Genomic DNA, 21,235 nt, shown 5'->3' with positions numbered 1-21,235 from the left:
CTGTCAAAATTTCAACCTTTTCACACCTTCATATTCACTATTTATGTTTCATAAAAATTCCGAAAATGATTCTAAAATACTAATTAAATTAGGAAGTGACCTATTTGAGCAGTTGGGGTAGACCAGGCGGATCATTTTGATATGCATGAAGCCAGGTTTGGTTCACCAATCTCCGCGCAATCTGGGTGACAAGTTCCGTTCAAGTGGCATACTCTTTAGCCTTGTTTCTTCGAAACCAGTTAACCAGGAGGCAGGATATGCCAACCAACCTACAGCTGAGAAGGTACATTATAGTTTTACCTAAGTGTCATACTCTGGTGTATGTTATTTTGTTGGAAATGCGACAGTCATGTTGTACCGGTTATCTTGTATGGAAAAACATGTATTTATCCTAGGCAAATATGTAGCATCGCTACAACGAGTTGCGAATTATCTATTCGCACGTGTATCGTACAACGTTTTACAGTACATATGGCCCTTTAAACTTTTGACATCGCACGAAAAGTGCTATTTTACGCACTAGTGCGGAAAAATAGGACCATATGTACTGTAAAAAAACTTATAATTTGTCTTGTCTAATACCTTTAAACGAGCAATTCTTGTTAATTTATTTAGATATGTATATATATTTATTTATACATATATGTATTTCGGGGATCTCGGAAACGGCTCTAATGATTTCGATGAAATTTGCTATATGGGGGTTTTCGGGGGCGAAATATCGATCTAGCTCGGTCTTATCTCTGGGAAAACGCGCATTTTTGAGTTTTTATATGTTTTCCGAGCAAAGCTCCCAGATATTATTATACATTAAATTAGGAATATGAGGACTACGTTTGTATTGAGAAGCGGTACCCCTTCCTCATAGCCCCCTAAGGCCCAGCTATACAAATGAAAAATCCAGAATTTGCCTCTGAAGTTTGAACCTTTATTGCAGGGAATAGGGTTGATTTTGGTTTTGTTTGAAAATTGGACCGAAACAATAGAAATGCGACTCTGTTCCAATTGAATATGATTTAAATTTCATCGAACCGAATAAGTACTATAGGTAGGACGTTGGGCTTCTGGAGGTTAATACAGGTGTTTGTATGAGAACATTAAGCGTCTATCGTCAATGTCAATGTCACTCCATTGACATAAGGCAAAACAAGCAGTCAATAAATCACACACGGATCCATTGGTTTTGATTGATTGGTATGGCCCGAAGCGTTGTTTTTATCGTACTTTACTTCTTACTGGCGACCCGCCCCGCAAGGGTTAACAAATTTTAGATTGAATAGTAGAAACAATTGGTTCATAAGTCAGAAACGCGCATGTGACACCCTTAAAGTAGCAACATCCATAGACTACGAAAACCACTTAGTGTTGCTTGTTAGTCTCCATAGGCTACGGTGGCCAAAATCGAAAAAACAACTGTCTAAAAATTTAATTTAGCGCGGAGCAAGTACCAGGGCCTCATGAGTTACGAGGTGTCGTTGAGCAACGCGCCGGGCGCGGCGGTCGGGGCGCGTACCAGTATGAAGGTGCTGCGGCTGCATGCATATCTTAGCTGTGTATACTTTTGGTTTGGTTTGTTTGTATGATTCTACTATACACCTAAACCTTCCGCAAGAATCACTCTATTGATAGGTGAAAACCGCTTGAAAATCCGTTAAGTAGTTTTAAGGTGCCCACTGATTACCAGTCCGCCGGACGATATCAACCTGTCAGTTAAAAACAGCTCCGAACAACTGACAGGCTGATATCGTCCGGTGAACTGGCAATCGGTGGGCTCCTTTAGTTTATCGCAAAGATACAAACAGACAGACGCGGCGGGGGACTTTGCTTTATAAGGTGTAGTGATGTTTGTGACTAGAGATGCAACGGATAGTTGTTTGGCCGAATACCGGATAACGGATAGTCGGTATCCGGCCTCCGAATATTCGGCCAGCGGAACTATACGTACATTTCGGTTTTACAGGTGCGCATTCTGCAGGTTTGACCTGTTTCCTAGTGAACGTTCGCGCGGACACATATCTAGGTTCGAAATGAGTGCGCGTGCAAGTCATGCCGCATTCAGCGCCGCATTGACGGCGGACACATTCAGTAGAATGTTTAAATTGTTTTAAAATAATAAACAAGTACGATTATGATCAAGACTGTTTCTTAAATCCAATTAGTTTACTCCGAAATCAAGAAATGTTACTACCCGGTATCCGGTACGATAGTAGGTTACCATCAGGTATCCGGCCGGATAATAATATCATGGCCGGATAGGCCGGATACCGGATAGTAACCGAATATCCGGTGCATCTCTATTTGTGACTGTACAGGTATGAGATAATCTATTGTTTGCAAACGAGCAATAATCAACTACGCATGCGCGAACACGCACATAGTTTTAATAGCTCGACGGTGGCAAACAAGTGTACGGCCAGTTGGTAAGCGGACACCGTAGGGTTATAACCGTAATTATGATTTGGTTTATGTATGAGGTTAATGCACAAATACGTATAGTGGAATGTAAGCGCAAATAAATTTTTAATCTTACCAGTCTTTAATTCTTAATCTAAATAACTGTATTATTCTTACCTGAAACAAAATAAACACACACAATTATATAAATGTTAAATATATTATGGAATCCTAAGAAAAAATCAAGAAAATAATTTGTCAAAAAATGCTTTGATTCCGATCATCAGATTAGCGGTTCGTACAGTCACCTGCAATAATATCTTTCTTCCAATAATATTTCTCAATAATATTTCTGCAATAATATTTTTCTTTCGAAGGTCGTTAAAATATCGTCGGGTGACAAGCAAAAGTCACTAAGTCCTATCAAAAAATTAAAGTAACAATGCACTTTATTACACTTGTAACACGGTTTATTGTCCAATAATTTCAATGATGTTAGTTAGTGACTTTTGCTTGTCACCCGACGATATGTGACACGCTCTTATGGCTCTACAAATCGTGTCAGATATTTTTGCGGCCTTCGTTGTGTAACATATTATTGCAGGTTGCACTGTACAGAGCAGATCTTTTTAAACACTTCGTCCGCAGATCAAGTGACTTGACAACTAGCATGAAATCGAAATATAATTCGCACAAAAGAGCCAAGAATAACAGATGCAAACGTCATACATGTAAAGTGACATTGTCTTTTGTGATTATAATGAATGTAATCATACAGTGACAGATGTGTAAAAGCAAGCGTTTTTACATGCCATGTTATTTTAACTTCAATTTAGATTTCTAGATATTTTCTGAGATTGTCAACTACAATTTTAAATCTCGTATCTTGCACTGCTACTCAAAGTTAAAACGCAGCAACCCTGCATGCATCCAGCGATGGGCATAATTCGAATAAACTTTTATCGGAATAATCATTCGAATAAACAATAATTCACAATCTTTTTATTCACGAATGATTTATTCGCGGATGATTTATTAGCGAAGGGAGTGTTTTAAATCGACACGAGTTGCGAATTACCTTTTCGCACGTGTATTGTACATCGTTTTAAGGGGCCCACTGATTAACAGTCCGCCGGACGGCATCGGCCTGTCAATTAGAAGAAAATTTTGACAGTTCCGAACAACAAACAGGCCGATACCGTCCGGCGGACTGTTAATCAGTGGACCACTTTACAGTACCTACCTACATATGGCCCTTTAAATTTTTGACATATTAGGCACGTATTGTCCTTAATCCCGCCCTAGGCGGTAAAGTAAATGTACTGTAAATACTATAAACGCGTTAGTTAAACCATTATTACAATACACACTTACTTAATCTAATTAATAAATAACTTTAATTGTAATCCGACCGGAACCATATAAAAACATAGGAATGCTAAGATAACCGACCTTGGTGAGTGAATGTAAGTTATGTAAACTAGCACGCTCCAGTTCACTCGTATTCGGTTTAGTAAAAACTGGGAGAAAAAGTAATTTAAGATCAGGCTGGGGGCTTGGGTTACTGTAGTATTGAGTTGAACTGGCTTTGATTATGAAAGGATTATTGAGGAGTTATTTAGAACCGCTGTTCTTAACACATAAACCCCGACCCGAAAACCCGACTATCGGGTTTATTTCGTTCCCAGGCCGGACGACCCGATAGTCGGGATCGTGGTACTACTGCTTTATATGACGAAGTTGTGGCCTGGCGCGGACGTCTTGATGTTTGGCTGGGTGGCAATGAGTGAGTTAAACTTTTTTGGCGACGGTACCCTTTTGGAAAGCAAAATATTTTACGGGACCCCAATTGAACTATTTAAGTGTGGACCAGAGATAAAGAAGAATTGATTACTGATTGGTTCTCGCTATTTCTCGCGGAGCCCCCACAGAAGCTTTGCGGAGCCTTTAGGGGTCCGCGGAGCAAACTTTGGGGGTCATCCAATGAATTACAACACGTGTTTAGGGGGGTGTGTCAAGAAAATGTGACATGTTGTGACAGGGGGGAGGGAATGGGTGACCCCTTGGGAGAATGATCTATAGATTCTAGATCTAGAGCAAATGTAAGAACATTTACCTATATACCTTTTCGAAACCTTGTATAAGCAATGTTGCTAATTCCGTCATAGGGTCTTCATATTTTGTTAACAGTCTCTGTTGAGTACAAAATTGATATTGACCGTTTGTCACCAGGTATCAACTGGAGATCCCGTCACAATCTCCAGGGCAACGGCGTCAAAAATGGCTACACAGCTGTATCTGATGCCCTGAATAAACTCTTGGTTAAATACCAGGTGAGTACATAAGTCATAACCCTAAAAAAACCGGCCAAGTGCGAGTCGGACTCGCGCACGAAGGGTTCCGTACCATCACGCAAAAAACGGCTACAAAATTAACGTTTGTTGTATGGAAGTCCCACTTAAATATTTATTATATTCTGATTTTAGTATTTGTTGTTATAGCGGCAACAGAAATACATCATCTGTGAAAATTTCAACTGTCTATCTATCACGGTTCATGAGATACAGCCTAGTGATAGACAGACAGACAGCGAAGTCTTAGTAATAGGGTCCCGTTTTTACCCTTTGGGTGCGGAATCCTAATAAAGATATATCCCAACACCGTGTATACTTTATGTTATGACCCTACTCGTGTGTGAAGATTTGATGAAAAATATATAATTATCAAGTCAATGACCTTCCATTGTCCGCGAAATTACGGCAAAGCCCTCTTGTAATATAGTTATAACAACATAATAATAAGACACACACAATGTGCTACAACAAGCCAATACCATCACTGCACAATGGCATAAAGTCCATTTTAGCTTGGCTAAAATATACATAATGGATATAAATATATGTGGTATTCAGTATTTTGAATATGACCGTCAGAAGATAATAAGTCAGACAGACACGCTCGTTTATTTTTTTGTATTTTCCGTGTGTTATTGAATTGTCACAATATGTATATGTAGCAAATATATGTATAAGATAAGTATTATTTATAGAACAATACATAATCAGCACAAGCATAGCTAAGTGAAAAATGTATAGGCGGAGTATTTGGAATGTTTAAATAAATTGGATTACCCTTTTTGGTAACCCCTCTTTTAGCGTCGGGTTAAAAACGGCTCAGTAGTTTCGTTTCGACCTTAAGGTGGAATACACGACACTAATTAACGGCTAAAAAGGGCCCGATTCGGATTATGAAATAGACATATATTAGACATCTTTTAGACATCACCAAGATACGATAACGATATGTTTAAGATCTAACCTGTCAAATTTGACATTTGCGCGATTTGGAGATACCCTTGAACGATTTCCACAGGATATGACTTAGAGATCCAATTCACATCTAATAGATATCGTATTCTATCTAACGTAAAAGTGACATTAGTTGCCCGAATTGCGCTGGAAAAGAGAACTAGTTGATATCTAAACTATAACGTATCTAGAATGGATATAGTAGGTGTCGTCTCTTGTGAATATCTTGAAGTTCGAATACGGCAGTAAAAGTCTTCGAGCAACACCGGGAAGGAAGACGGAAATCGTACCATTTCCCCTCTGCCGAAGCATAGGTACAACTGTACCTACCTATTAGAGATGCAACGGATAGTTGTTTGGCCGGATACCTGATACCGGATATTCGGCCTGACCATCGGCCGAATATCCGGTATCCGGGCGCCGAATATTCGGCCAACGGAACTATACCTACATTTCGGTTTTTCAGGTCCGCATTCTGCAGGCTTGACCTGTTTCCTAGTGAACGTTCGCGCGGACATATTTCTAGGTTTGAAATTATGATCAAGACTGATTCTTAAATCCAATTAGTTTACTCCGAAATCAAGCAATGCTCCAATCCGGTATCCGTCCGGATAGTAGGACACTATCCGGTATCCGGCAGGATATTAAAATCATGGCCGGAAGGGCCGGATACCGGATGGTAACCGAATATCCGGTGCATCTCTTGTACCTATGGCGATGCGTGTTGTGAGATTGTGACTCGTCCGTACACAAAAACAGATCGAGGTGTGGAAGATTTGTCTTTGACGTGTGTCATTTTCTATGTATTTGTGTCGTATTTACAGATTGGATTTTGTATGTAGTGAGTGAGAAATGCGACTGCTTGCACGTTTCTCCCCGCAAAAAATAGCAGAATAATTCGAACGATTAGATATCGCTTGGGCCCTTCCGACGGGTCTCTATTGTTTCCCAAATAGTTTTAAGTCATAATGTATTGTTTGTCCGAATTTTCGTTAGTCATAATTGGTTTTTCTCAGAAACGCGTAACTTTTCAGGATTGCCATAAAACAAACCTAACCTAACCTACCCCATCTATAGAATAACCTTACGAAAATCCTGAAAAGCTAGCGGTTTCAGTTTTATGACTAACGATAATATGACAAACTATACATTATGACTTAAAACTTTATGGGAAACAAAGGGACCCCCCTTCCGACATGTCGGAAGCCGGTGCTCGAAGCTCAATGTAGAACTTTTTCCGTTTGGATTCCAAAAAGAAACCCTAAAATCCATTTTTCTTTTCAGGGTTTGCCAGAAACGAGCGACGGAACAATGCAAGCCCTTATCTCAGCCACCAAGCTTGTGCCATATGACAGCGCATTATTTGTATTGACGGATAGAGCTCCTGGGGATCTCCAGAGGCTCCCGTTGGCTGTGAGAGCTCTAGTTGAGAAGCGACTAAAGGTAAGCCCTGATTATTCCTACACCGGAACTGGTGACGTAGCAGAAAAAAATATTTTTAGTCCGTCTGAGGGTACCCGTGAACATGAAAAAGGGAATCACGGTCCATATCCTGGTCGATATAAGTCCGTCTTGAGGTAATTTTAATTTTATGTCAAGTGACTTTTATGTCAAACTTTCCCCCATTCTATTGCTTGCCAAATCGGTGCAAAAACTGCAGAGAAGGCTTGGACTGATACCTATATTTTGGACTCGAAAACATTGGCATAAAGAACATCATATGTGTATCACTTCTTTTAGAGTACTTCTTCTTATGTGGTTGGCCGGACGAAGTATTTAGCAGATAGCGCCAGCATAGCTTGCCCTGTCAATCCCTAGAATTGTGTCAAATTTTTCTTTTTTTAATGGAGATGCCTTGGTTGCCAGCCCTTTAAGCCAAATCTCATAGAAAAAGCCTTTGACATCTATGCAAGCCTTAAACAGTTGCCAACCCCATTTAGATAGCAATATTTATTTCAACAGGTCTACACGATCTGGACGAACCCGTCTCTACCGGCGTTTGACATAGAACAACAGATTCAAGGTCTGAAAAACGTCTCCAAGCACACCGAGGGAGAAGTGCTGACTTACACACTGCAGGGATTGGTAAAATACTGCATTATGTTATATCAATGTAAATTAGTAATTGCAGAGGCCGGGAAAGGGCAATTCGTGGATGAGTTTCGATGTTGTCGGACGACGCATAGGCAGAGACCACGGATTTCCATTTGCTACGATCCTGACATACCTCTTTCGCTTCCTTCACATTCATAACATTCCTCATACACGCTCGCCGGTTTAAGGTGCTCTTGACCTGGCCTTTCTTCAGGATTTTCCCGTTCTGATCAGAGAAAGTCCGCCGAGGTCTACCCCTTCCAACTCCCACCTCCCCTTCTCCCTCATACACTCTCTTTGTCAGCCTTCGTTCACTCATCCTTCTATGATGTAATAGTATAATAACATTAATAAGTTCTGTTGACAGGACGTGGGAGCAAGCGATATGGACCAAATGCACTTGGAAGTTCAGGCGCAGCCGCGACAGGCCAGACTCAACACTATTGAGGAGGACGACAAATTTGAAGTAAGATACCTAATCCTTCTAACGTATAGAGCTTGTTCCTTTTTACAAGCTTTTATTTAGTTTCACCTGACCGTTCTCTGTCTGTCTGTCTATCTGTCTGTAATCAAATCTTGCAAGTTACATTTGATCCACTTCCCGGTTTCCGATTGAGCTGAAATTTTGCATGCATGCATAAATCGGATGACAATGCAATATTATGGTCCCATCGAACTGATCTGACGATGGAGACAGGAGGTGGCCATAGGTACTCTGTGATAAAACAACGCAACCTAATTGTGTTTGGGGTTTTTAGGATTGTCTCGATGAATATTAGTTGTCTGTGGAAAGAAAAGTACAGTCAGCGATAAAAGCTTGTACCAAAAATGGAATTTTTGCCAAAAACTTATTACAAGCTTTTATTAACTTCCAATTTTCCTATCGTATGTGTAGAGTTAGCTCCTTATTCATAAATGTTTACTAAAGTTGACACGCCGATAATAATCGTTTGTCCCTTTCCGACGTAGGTAGGTATGATGGAATAAGTCTTATGTATCTTTAGGAGTAGCAGCGAAAGCGCTGTTATTGTTTGTCCTTGTCACAGTCGCACATTTTTTTAATTCCCCATGCACCGTAATTTTAGTATGGATTATGGTGGGCAACAAATAAATTTTACCAGTCATAGTGTTGCATTGCTTATGTGTTGTCCCTAACGGACGCAAATCCATATATAGGATCCTAACACCATAGATAATGCCATATTTGATTTTCCGTCTTTTTCAGACTCTACTAGTGCGAAGGGGTGGTGGTGGAGCCACCTCCTTGGGTATACCAGTGGAATACGGAGTGACTGCTCTGAAGATATACATCGAGGGCGATGTGGAACATGCTGTGCTGTACCCCCCCAATGATGGTGAGTAGGCTAAGGGTTCTACCTGTCCAATGTATATTTCGTCTCACATTTTGCTTGATGAGAGAGTGAGACGCAATGGGATTGGACCAAGATATTGGACAGATGGAATACCACTCTAAGTAGTCTTGTTATGAGCAATATGCATCGACATCTAACGTGCCTATTTTGCGTGGAAAACGGAGGTAGCGCTACTCTATCCCTAGAGGCTGTTCATAAATTACGTCATCTATTTTTGACCCCCCCCCCTCCACCTAATATCATCCAAAAATCATGCTTCGGATGACCCCGTTTTCTCCTACGTCATGCTACGATCATCCGATGTCCAGACCACCCCCCCCCCCTTTTGAAATACCCTTTTTCTGGAATAAATATGAATCTGAATCCGATTGCTTACCCCATTGTGTGGGGTAGTCAGGAGCCCTAGGTGTCTTGCCCTTTCCTAAAGATTTTCCAAAATCGATTAACGTCTTAGTGATATCGGGGAACATACATAAAAATATGACAAATTGAGAACCTCCTACTTTTCAATGTCGGTAAAAACATGTTATCCATTATAAGATTGATGGTATCCTGCATGTCAAAAAGAACGATCATAATTTGGAATATTTTAGAGATAATGGGTCCACAAATGAGCGGTTCCGGTTATTTACCAAGCATTGTCATAATCATAACAACATACTGAAAACAATACCTCGGACCAATTGTGGATTTTACGGCTTGGGAAGAAGGGTTATGAAGGGTCAGTTACTTGTGTATATTGTGCGGGCATGACTGACACCGCAAGGTCGGGCGATTTACTTCAAATAGCTCGATCAATGGGGGTTATGCCCACTAGTTACCACCAATCCGAGTTGGTGGTCATCATCTCAGCCATAAGACTGCTGAACATAGGCCTCCCCCTTGGACCTCCATTCGTACCGGTTGGAAGCGACCCGCATCCAGCGTCTTCCGGCGGCCTTAACAAGGTCGTCCATCCATCTTGTGGGTGGACGTCCTACGCTGCGCTTGCTAGTCCGTGGTCTCCACTCGAGCACTTTTCGACCCCATCGGCCATCTTCTCTGCGCGCAATGTGGCCTGCCCATTGCCACTTTAGCTTGCTAATCCGGTGGGCTATGTCGGTGACTTTAGTTCGTCTACGGATTTCCTCATTTCTGATTCGATCACGCAGAGAAACTCCGAGCATAGCCCTCTCCATAGCTCGTTGAGCGACTTTGAATTTTGAGATGAGGCCGATAGTGAAACGAGTTGGTGGTAACTACTGGGAATTATGTTTCCCAGTAGTTGCTAGGGGTAAAAGGTGGGAACAAAATCCCCAGTAGTTACCACTGGTAATAACTTGATGGTAACTAGTGGGAATAAGCCATCAATGAGGGTTTGGGGACCTTTAAAGTTCGAAATTAACTACAGTAAGGTTTGAATACCGGTTAAATTGTCTGGTTGTGGAGGTTGTCTGGAAGAGATCGCTTTTTACCGATAAGATAACTTCTTCCTGTATTATTTGTATTGTTTTCTGTAATGAGGTGTACAATAAAGAGTATTTGTATTGTATTGTAAATTGTCTATCTATGTTGAATTTAACGTTGGCATTTCATGTCATTAAATACATAATTTAGCCTATATACGTCCCACTGCTGGGCACAGGCTTCCTGTCAAGCACGAGAGGGTGTGGGCTATAGTCCCCACGCTTCGCTATGTCACTAGTTACTAGTAGATAATAATGCGGTTATTGACAGGTAGGATATGGCAAATTGGTTAAATTGGCAAATTACACGGTCATTTTAGTATCCGGGATTAGACCATGTTTCAAAGTGGGAATAATTTTATGCGCTATTGTATTAAGTCTTAGTTGATCGGAATATTATTGCAACTGCAATTTGAAAACTATACGTAGCTTATTTATTTACTTTAATAACAGTCATACCTATTCTTCACCTCCCCTCCCTCGACTGGAAGAAAGTCGAAGAGACAGCGCAGGATCGACAACAGTGGAGAACCCTTCTGAGAGCCCTATGTCCCTGATGAGGGATAACAGGATTCCATCATCATCATCATCATCATACCTATTCTTCAAAACAAATTATATGAAAAAAAAATGCTTGTATAGTTATATGTTTGTTGATAGAGTTAGACCAAGAAAAGTCTGCAACGATTTTGATGGCCCACGCAGTGCGTCATTTTATACGTTATAATGTAATAGAAGTTTGACGTTTAAAATAACACTTGCACTGCACGTGCTATCAAAATCGTTGCAGACCTTCTTGGTTCAACTAAAGGAGCCCAGAACAGTCCGCCGCCGGACGGTATCGGGCGGTAACTGTCAAAATTTTGTTCTAACTGACAGGCCGATACCGTCCGGCGGACTGTTAATCAGTGAGCCCCTTAACAGTCCGCCGGACGATATCGGCCTGTCAGAACAAAAATTTGACAGTTCCGAACAACTGACCGGCCGATAGCGTCCGGCGGACTGTTAGTCAGTGGTCGGCTTAATGAAGAAAGGAAAGATTCTAAAAGAAAACTCTTTTCCACCAGCTCCTCAAGTGGACCTGTACAACATGACTTCAGTGCGAGCCTTCTCCTCCGCCTCGAGAACTGATGAGCTGTCTCCAAGGGAGGTGTTCCTTGTGTTCCCTGGGGCCGATCCTCAGAACGAGGAGTGAGTATCTAACAGCTCTTCAAGACCTGTACAACATGACTTCAGTGCCTTCTCCGCGGCCTCGAGGACTGATGAGCTGTCTCCAAGGGAGGTGTTCCTTGTGTTCCCTGGGGCCGATCCTCAGAACGAGGAGTGAGTATCTAACAGCTCTTCAAGACCTGTACAACATGACTTCAGTGCGAGCCTTCTCCGCGGCCTCGAGGACTGATGAGCTGTCTCCAAGGGAGAAGGGAGGTGTTCCTTGTGTTTCCTGGGGCCGATCCTCAGAACGAGGAGTGAGTAACTAACAGCTCTTCAAGACCTGTACAACACTTCAGTGCCTTCTCCGCGGCCTCGAGGACTGATGAGCTGTCTCCAAGGGAGGTGTTCCTTGTGTTCCCTGGGGCCGATCCTCAGAACGAGGAGTGAGTAGTGTATATTATAGAATAAATATAACCGAATTTAAACTGTTGTGAGACATACTAACATTACTACACATGTTATTAATATTAACATTTAGACTAAAAACAAATGAGTCTAAACCGTAAAATTATTCGACATAAATATACTTATATCTGTCGGCGGCCGATCGTAAGATCAGGCATATCGTGAAATTCCTAGGCATATCGTGAAACGTGAAAATCTTTGACTAGATCTCTGAGTCGAAGGAGCCCCGCTGGGGCTCCTATTTCTGGGCAGTTTGCCCTTCGGGCATATGAAGCAAGCAACCTAACTAACCTATCCTACCTATATATTGGTTTAATGTGACTATCGTCAAAACATTACACAGGAACACTACGATCTGCCTGATCTTACGATCGGCCGCCGACATATCGACCGATATGAACCGTGATTACCTTTTGTATTGTTTTCGAGCTCCCGATATTTCGACGCAGTTACATATATGCATCTTGTTCATAAAACAATCAAAACAACGATAAATGGGGGAAGTACCTTTAAACGAGCAAATTCTTGTTTATTTTATTTATATATTTCGGGGATCTCGAAAACGGCTCTAATGATTTCGATGAAATTTTGCATAGGTATGGGGGTTTTCGGGGGCGATAAATCGATTTTATATCGATCGGGGATATTTGTTCCTGAGTTATGGATGTATTCTATGTATATAAGTATTTATATATTTGTGTATATTATATACATCGTCGTCAAGTACCCATATCACGAGCCTTATTGAGCTTACTGTGGGACTAGATCGATATGTGTAAAATTGACCTATAATATTTATTCATTGTATTAAAACAATCTCCATCCAACAGATTGAAAGTCCTACCAATGAAGCCAGCGGACTCCCCCTCAGCTCAAGCGGGCATGTGGCATTTATCCGTCCGCTGCGACACTTGTGACTACCACCTGCGAGTGCTAGCACGGGCACAGCTCCGCTTCCACGCCAGCTTGAAGGCCACAGGTCAGTCTATATCCAGAGTGAAGCATAGCGCCACAAGCCATCTGTTACCATAGTGACAGGAATCATAAGCAGCATGTGGCATTTATTCGTCCGCTGCGACACTTGCGACTACCACCTGCGAGTGCTAGCACGGGCACAGCTCCGCTTCCACGCCAGCTTGAAGGCCACAGGTCAGTCTATAACCATAGAGTGAAGCATAGCGCCACAAGCCACCTGTTACCATAGTGACAGGAATCATAAACAACATGTGGCATTTATCCGTCCGCTACGACACTTGTGACTACCACCTGCGCGTGTTAGCACGGGCACAGCTCCGCTTCCACGCTAGCTTGAAGGCCACAGGTCAGTCTATAACCATAGAGTGAAGCATAGCGCCACAAGCCACCTGTTACCATAGTGACAGGAATCATAAACAACATGTGGCATTTATCCGTCCGCTACGACACTTGTGACTACCACCTGCGCGTGTTAGCACGGGCACAGCTCCGCTTCCACGCTAGCTTGAAGGCCACAGGTCAGTCTATATCCAGAGTGAAGCATAGCGCCACAAGCCATCTGTTACCATAGTGACAGGAATCATAAGCAACATGTGGCATTTATCCGTCCGCTACGACACTTGTGACTACCACCTGCGAGTGCTAGCACGGGCACAGCTTCGCTTCCACGCTAGCTTGAAGGCCACAGGTCAGTCTATAACCATCTTCTTCTTTTTCTTCCTCGTTCCCTCAATGCTGAGGATCGCGACCACATGCAACATGTCTCCATTGATTGCGGTCATAAGCCAAGTGGACTACACGGTGCAGGTATAACCATAGGGTGAAGCATAGAGCCACAAGCCATGAGCCAGTTAACGATTAACAGGACAACAGGCGCGGATCCACCGTTGTGGGCATGGTGGGCATGCCCACAACCCTAATAGGGTGCCCTATTGATTCCCCGGGTAGAATTACGCCGATTTTTGTATCGCAGACGCTTTGGCAGAATTTCATTAGGTATAAGTACGCAGAGTAGTCAGTTGATCGATACGCAGATTTACTTTTCGTAGAATTATCCTTTGATGAACGTCAAAACTGCCCGAGTTACAGGTGGCCCCAAAACGCTCACAAGATAGTACAACATAAAATTACCACATAAACAATGTCAACTTACCTAATAAATAAATTGAATAACACAATTATATAATACTATAGGTACTTAGTGAAATAGAACTCCTTGCTGTATTTATATCAGCTGACAACTCAAATTATTAGTGATACAGAATAAACAGCAATTTATTAAATTATTTACTTATGGAGTCTGAAATTTAAACATTCAGAATTTTTTGTACAACTTCTTAAAATAATTGCAGCTTTTAATTGACTGTCATAGGAGTTTCAGAGCGCAGGTCTATATGGGTATGGAAAAGGCTCCATAGACCTTACAAAAAAATCGCATGCCATTTTTGGTAAAATTCTGACTACTTAAGGGTAGGGGCAAGTGCTCTACATGTGGACATTTTCCAGATTTTGGCCTTATTTTGTTCATAAATCATAAACTATTGATAATGTCAAAAACTTATTTATTTCTTTTGAACAATTATTAAATAGTCTATTATTGCAGACTAGTTTTATCACGTTAGCTAAATAGGAACCAGAGATATAAAATAAATGTTAAAATTGATATTTTTGTATGATATTAGGCAGGGTTAAGAGTGCCACTTGACAAAAACTTGAAAAAAGTTATAAAACATTACTCGACTGAAGGTTGCTTGATGAAAAGATTACTCTACCAAATGAAATCCTTCTAATGATTGGTCTGCTAATTTACACAGAAGCGAACTGAATGATATGTGAATCAAGAGTCTACCAAAAGTTAGTCGATCAAAAGTTACATATCTACGAATAATTGACTCTACGAAACCATTTTTGGCGAAACGTTAAGACGAAACAGGAGCTGAGTTTTAAATATTTTAGGTAAGTATACCCGTCTTGCTAACGGAAGCGGCTCCTAAAACTAGTGCGATAAGGACAAGGCGAAAAATCCTGCGTAAAAATCTCAAAAATAGAGGTTTCGTACTCGAATGTTTCCTCCTCCAAAACTTAACCAATCCTAACCAAACCTGGAAATCTAAATGATTATGAAATTATCTGACAATCTGCTAAAAATTGGTCGGAGAATCAGGGTACCTAGGCATCCCAGCTGAATACAGAGCCCTAATTATTTGCAAGAATATAGATTATTTACTAACAGGGGCAATTATTTCCAGCTTATTGCCAGCTTTTAATTTACAGCCGAAGGAGTTTTTTAGTGTAGTTATCTATAGATCTAAGCGCCATCACTTGCATCATCACACTAACCGGGGGTTAACCTGGAGTTACCATGGTTACCAGTACAATTTGACACTGGGTTAACGGTTTAACGGGTTAACCCTGGGTTATTGGGATGGTGCAAGTGGCGCTAAGTGTGTATAGACTGAAATAAATCGCTTGCAATCCCTCTGCGAATTTATTGGTCGGGGAATCATCAGGTACCATCGACTCGCACTTGGCCGATTTTGGAGTGGCTGTGACCACAACCTTTTTTGAGGGCTGGATCCGCGCCTGCAGGACAACAGGTCCGTCAGACTGTGATCATAGTGATAGGAACCATAGCGAGCATGTGGCAACTATATGTTACACTTGCCAACGCAACATGCGTGTTAGCAGGGGCACAGCTCCGCTTCCACGCCAGCTTAAAGGCCACAGGTGAGTCGGCATCATGAAATTATCATCAACTTAATGGTTAGGTATTCATCTCGGAGTAATTTTCCAGTTTTCTCTTAGGTACTTGCCGCCATGCAGCTCTTTACTTTTTGATTCGACATTAGCGCCACTTTTTCTTTTACTTGGTCCAGTCCAGACACAAAAAGACTTATTATATATCCCAGATACTTACAAAATAACATTACAAAAACAAGAAGAAAAAAAAGTGAATTTATAGATGAAATCACGAGCAAACGGGACACCAAAAACATTACAGTTTAAAACGTCGGAATTTAAGGTAAAAACAATGAAATTATATCGCGGTAGACCCGTTAGTGTAAATAAATATGTCCAAATGCTTATCCATTTTTTTTTTTTTTTTTTTTAATAGCCTAGTTTGTGTCCCACTGCTGGGCAAAGGCCTCCCCCTTCTTCCGCCACTCGTCACGGTTTTGTGCATGTTCCCGCCAGTCGCTGCAAATGCTTAATGCTTATCCATAAAAACCAAAAATAATGTGTTCAAGAAAACCATCTAAAACACCATGGACCCGTACTTCCAATAATATCGTAAGCTCCAATCAAGGATAAAGCTTTAAAAAAACAGGGCAATTACGTTTCTTAAAGACAATTGTTCATAATAGGAATACCCCGTGACCACAAATTAATGTTGTACAGGCAAGTGACGTAAAAGTTGAATGCGATTATTTATGCATATTGACCACAACGGACCTTGTGGGCCAGACAATTGTAAACTAGACCGCAATACAAATATTTAATCAGACTTATTAAAAAAAACTTTTGGGACTCGAACGCGAAAATCTATAAAACCGTACTCAACAAAATGACCACTATGTCTGTAGGTATGTTGGTAAGTAAGTGTATATAAAAATAGTAAAATAAGTTTTTGGCAATAATTTCATTTTGGTACAAGCTTTTATCGCTGACTGTACTTTTTTACGACAGACAAGTAATACTCATCGAGACAATTCTAAAAACCCTTATCACAATTAGGTTGCGTTGTTTCATCACAGAGTTCCTATGGCCACCTCCTGTCTCCATCATCAGATCAGCTGGATGGTACCATAATATTGCATTGTCATCCGATTTATACACGCATGAAAAATTTCAGCTCAATCGGAAACCGGGAAGTGGATCAAATCTAACTTGCAAGATTTGATTACAGACCGACAACGGGACAGGTGAAACTAAATAAAAGCTTGTAAAAAGCTTGTACTGATGTAGTGCATAATTGTTTTTCATCGTATTTACTCGGAAGCGTTCGTATTTGTCATTCTACTTCAATTAACCTCAGTACTGTTTGTATCGTGACTCACTGAAATAACAAGACACGTTCGTATTTTTCCGTTCAAATACCATTCAGTAGTTTATGAGTTTATCGCGAACAAACAAACAAACATGCAAACAGAGAGCCGCGGCGTGGGATAGGGACTTTGTTTTGTAAGGTGTAGTGATATACCGGGTGTGGTCTGTAACATGAGCAAATAATTATATTGTACTCCTCAAAAGGTGACACTTTTGTTCAACAACTTTTAAAAATTATAAAGTATTTAGACTCCCTATTTTTCATACAAAATAAATATTATCTTCAATGGACGCCATCGCAACGCCATTATCATTGTGACTGACGTTGCTTGTCACGCCTTACACATAACAAAATTCGCAATACATTGCGTCTTAGAATAAACTTTGAAGTGTATTAAAAATCAAACCATAAGTAATTTTTAAAAGTTGCTGAACAAATGTTGGTCAGTTTGAGGAGCAGCCTACGGTTTAATTTTTTGCTCATATTATATTACAGGCCACACCCGGTATATTATATTTATATTCATAATTAATTAAAGTTGGTTAACGTTGGACCTATTTGCAATGATAATAGCACAATAATAACTAATCGAACCAAGTCACGTTTCGTTCAATTTATTAATATATTCATGTTATTGAATGAGCTTAACAAAATAAACGATGTAAGTGACCCTTAACAAGATAAATAAATTTCGAACGCAAAAAGCTTTAAGTAGCAATAATAAATTATTATACAGGATGGCCCCAAACAAACAGACAAGTTTTAAAGGGTGAACATCTAATTTTACTGCGATCTAACTATCCCTTAAATTCCGGCAATTTTAATGATTTTGTCCCATGCACGAAATTTTGGCACGAAACTAGACATGCATATAGACTATGCTGACTATGTAAATAAGAAGAAAAGAAACAAATTGTCAAATGGGTTGTTGCCCACCTTTTCCCACTTTTGCGTACCATTTTGCAGTTTTACAATATTTGTAGAAAAACGACAAACGTTACAACAAATGTACCCAGGAACATAATATTCTCCATTAAATTATCTACATTCTACAATATTTGTCTTTGAAGTAGGTATGTTGCTAAGACTTGAAAAGATCGTGCAAATTCTGACGAGTTTGGCGAGATATGTTTTTCTGCCTTACATTACAACATAGTAATAATAATAGTATTCATAGTAGCTGCTACTGAACAGCTAGGGCTAGTTTTACTAACTTACTGTACTTATGACCCTTCAAAAACCTGACCGAGAGATATTAATACATAGTTAATTATTTCGAAAAAGCAGTCACAGCTAGATTATCAACTACAACTAAGGAAATAGAACCAGCGCTTGACAAAAAATCCATTCCTAAAAAACATCTGCAAGCACGTCAGATGAAAGACCCTTTAAAATGCCCATTTAAGTACACGGAACTCCGTTTAACAAGTTGTTATTTAAGGAAAATCCGCGGTCCATTGATATATCAATGAATTCAATGAGATAAAAAATTGACAATAAAAAAACATGACTAAGTGTTGTTTACAGAAAAACTACATACATACTATCATATAACATGATATATTCTATCATATAACATAATTTATGGAACATTAGGAACCATTCAAGTAAAATCAATAGACTAAAAACATTCTAACAGATGTTTTCTACAATACAAATTATTTAAGAGTGCTATTACATTTCGGGGTTGAGCGAGTTTAGGTATTTTACGCGCTGCGGCAGGCCGTGCGAGCTCAGTATTCCGATCCCTTCTACCACACTCGCACTACAATGATGGATTAAACATTCTTGATCCTTCGCGAAGCATATTGAAATCAACCATAACAACACTAACTGTACTTAACTTATAAAGTCCTAAAACTGTTATTTGGTAAGTACGAAAATACTAAATGCAGTGCAAATGTACATAGGGGCTGTTCATAAATTACGTCATCTATTTTTGACCCCCCCATCCCTCAAATCATCCAAAAATCATGCTTCGGATGACTCTGTTTCCTCCTACGTTATGCTACCATCATCCGATGTCCAGACCCCCCCCCCCCCTCCTCCCATTTGAAACGACGTAATTTATGAATAGCCCCATACTCGTACTTATGAACGTATATTACTCGAAAGAAATTATAGGTACTCGCTTATTTACAAGAAACAAGTTACAAGAAACTGAAGATACACAGGGTCTGATGATGGAGCTGGAAGGTGGCCACGGGTACCAGTCTATCATGTTACTAAACCACTTCGTGTTTGGGCTCGTTTGATTCGTCTCAACAAGATCTTTGACACTGAAGATACACAGGGTCTGATGATGTAGCTGGAAGGACGCCACGGGTACCAGTATCTCATGTAACTAAACAATTTCGTGTTTGGGCTCGTTTGATTCGTCTCAACAAGATCTTTGACACAAGACAGTACTCAGGGTCTGATGATGGAGCTGGAAGGTGGTCACCATTACCAATCAATCATACAACTAAACCACATCGTGTTTAGGCTCGTTTTATTCATCTCAACAAGATCTTTGACACTAGGTGATACTCAGAGTCTGATGATGGAGCTGGAAGTTGGTTACCGGTACCAATCAACCATACAACTAAACCACTTCATATTTAGGCTCGTTTGACTAGTCTCAACAAGATATTTGACACTAGGTGATACTCAGAGTCTGATGATGGAGCCGGAAGGTGGTCACCGGTACCAATCAACCATGCAACTAAACCACTTCATGTTTAGGCTCGTTTGATTAGTCTCAACAAGATCTTTGACACTAGGTGATACTCAGAGTCTGATGATGGAGTTGGAAGGTGGTCACCGGTACCAATCAACCATGCAACTAAACCACTTCGTGTTTAGGCTCGTTTGATTCGTCTCAACAAGATCTTTGACACTAGGTGATAAACCAAACACGAAGCCCAAACACGAAGTGGTTCAGTTATGTGATAGACTGGTACCCGTCGCCACCTTCGAGCTCCATCATCAGACCCTGAGTAGTATCTTGTGTCAAAGATCTTGTTGCGACGAATCAAACGAGCCCAAACACGAAGTGGTTCAGTTACATGGTAGACATGGTACCCGTGGCCACAGTCCAGCTCCATCATCAGACCCTGAGTACTAACTTGTGTCCAAGGTCTTGTTGAGACGGATCAAACGAGCCCAAACATGAAGTGGTTCAGTTACATGATAGCAGTGTTGGCAAAACATCAATTCGAATTGACGATTGAGAATTGACCGATCAATTCGAATTGAGGATTGACGAAACTAATTCTAAATCTACTGATTGAAGATTGACGATTAATAATCGTTAATTCGAATTGATCGGTCAATCCTCAATCGTCAATTCAGATTGACGATTACTTTGTATGTACCTACCTAATGTCCTTTTTATTTAGGCCATTTTTGTGAAACTGACCAAATGCGTTCAAAAGCGGTGTCTGAGTTTACCAAAGGTTCCGAAACATGTTTCCGACGGCTATATGAAGGATGTCCTTTTTGGAACATTTTCGGGACTTTCCTTGAAATTAACCGATAGCGTTCAAAATCGATATCTGAGGTGCCCAAAGGTTTCGAAACTTGTTTCCGAGGGAAATATTGAGAGATGTCCTTTTTTGGGACATTTCTAGAAATTACCCGATTGCGTTTAAAATCGATATCTGAGGTAAACAGAGGTTTCTAAACATTTTTTCAACTGCAATATTGAAAGGTGTCCTGTTTTGGGACATTTTAGTGACATTCTTTGAAAGTGACTGATTGCATTCAAAATCGATATATGAGGTGCAAAATATGGTTTCAACGGCAATATTTAGATTCTACACTTTAGCCGCGTACTTACTTTACTACCTGCATTACGCCACCCTGCTGAAAAAAGGTCATTTCTCGGTATTGCCGTCAGAAACATGTTTCGAAACCTTTGGGCACCTCAGATATTGATTTTGAACGCAATCGGTTAATTGGAAGAAATGTCCCATAAATGTCCAGAAAAAAAGGAAACTC

At 40.5% G+C, this 21,235-nt stretch overlaps 3 protein-coding genes across 3 annotated transcripts in view; 1 reads left to right on the top strand and 2 right to left on the bottom strand.

The window, feature by feature from the left end:
- Positions 1 to 21,235, bottom strand: part of LOC134677476 (uncharacterized) — a 343,898-nt gene that overhangs the window by 93,371 nt on the left and 229,292 nt on the right. The gene's annotated exons all lie outside the window — the stretch shown is intronic.
- LOC134677482 (uncharacterized) overlaps positions 1 to 21,235 on the bottom strand; it is a 109,814-nt gene that overhangs the window by 1,054 nt on the left and 87,525 nt on the right. The gene's annotated exons all lie outside the window — the stretch shown is intronic.
- LOC134677468 (uncharacterized) overlaps positions 1 to 21,235 on the top strand; it is a 68,932-nt gene that overhangs the window by 27,811 nt on the left and 19,886 nt on the right. Inside the window, exons 5-11 of the mRNA XM_063535950.1 lie at positions 4,627 to 4,727; positions 6,987 to 7,145; positions 7,665 to 7,787; positions 8,164 to 8,262; positions 9,022 to 9,151; positions 11,682 to 11,805; positions 13,062 to 13,210. Coding sequence (XP_063392020.1) covers positions 4,627 to 4,727; positions 6,987 to 7,145; positions 7,665 to 7,787; positions 8,164 to 8,262; positions 9,022 to 9,151; positions 11,682 to 11,805; positions 13,062 to 13,210 — 885 coding nt within the window. The remainder of the gene's footprint in view (positions 1 to 4,626; positions 4,728 to 6,986; positions 7,146 to 7,664; positions 7,788 to 8,163; positions 8,263 to 9,021; positions 9,152 to 11,681; positions 11,806 to 13,061; positions 13,211 to 21,235) is intronic.

Source organism: Cydia fagiglandana, chromosome 26, assembly GCF_963556715.1.
Source record: "Cydia fagiglandana chromosome 26, ilCydFagi1.1, whole genome shotgun sequence".
In the NCBI taxonomy this organism is placed as follows: Eukaryota; Metazoa; Arthropoda; class Insecta; order Lepidoptera; family Tortricidae; genus Cydia; species Cydia fagiglandana.
The sequence above is the reverse complement of the archived record's forward strand: the minus strand, read 5'-3'. Positions and strand labels throughout refer to the sequence as shown.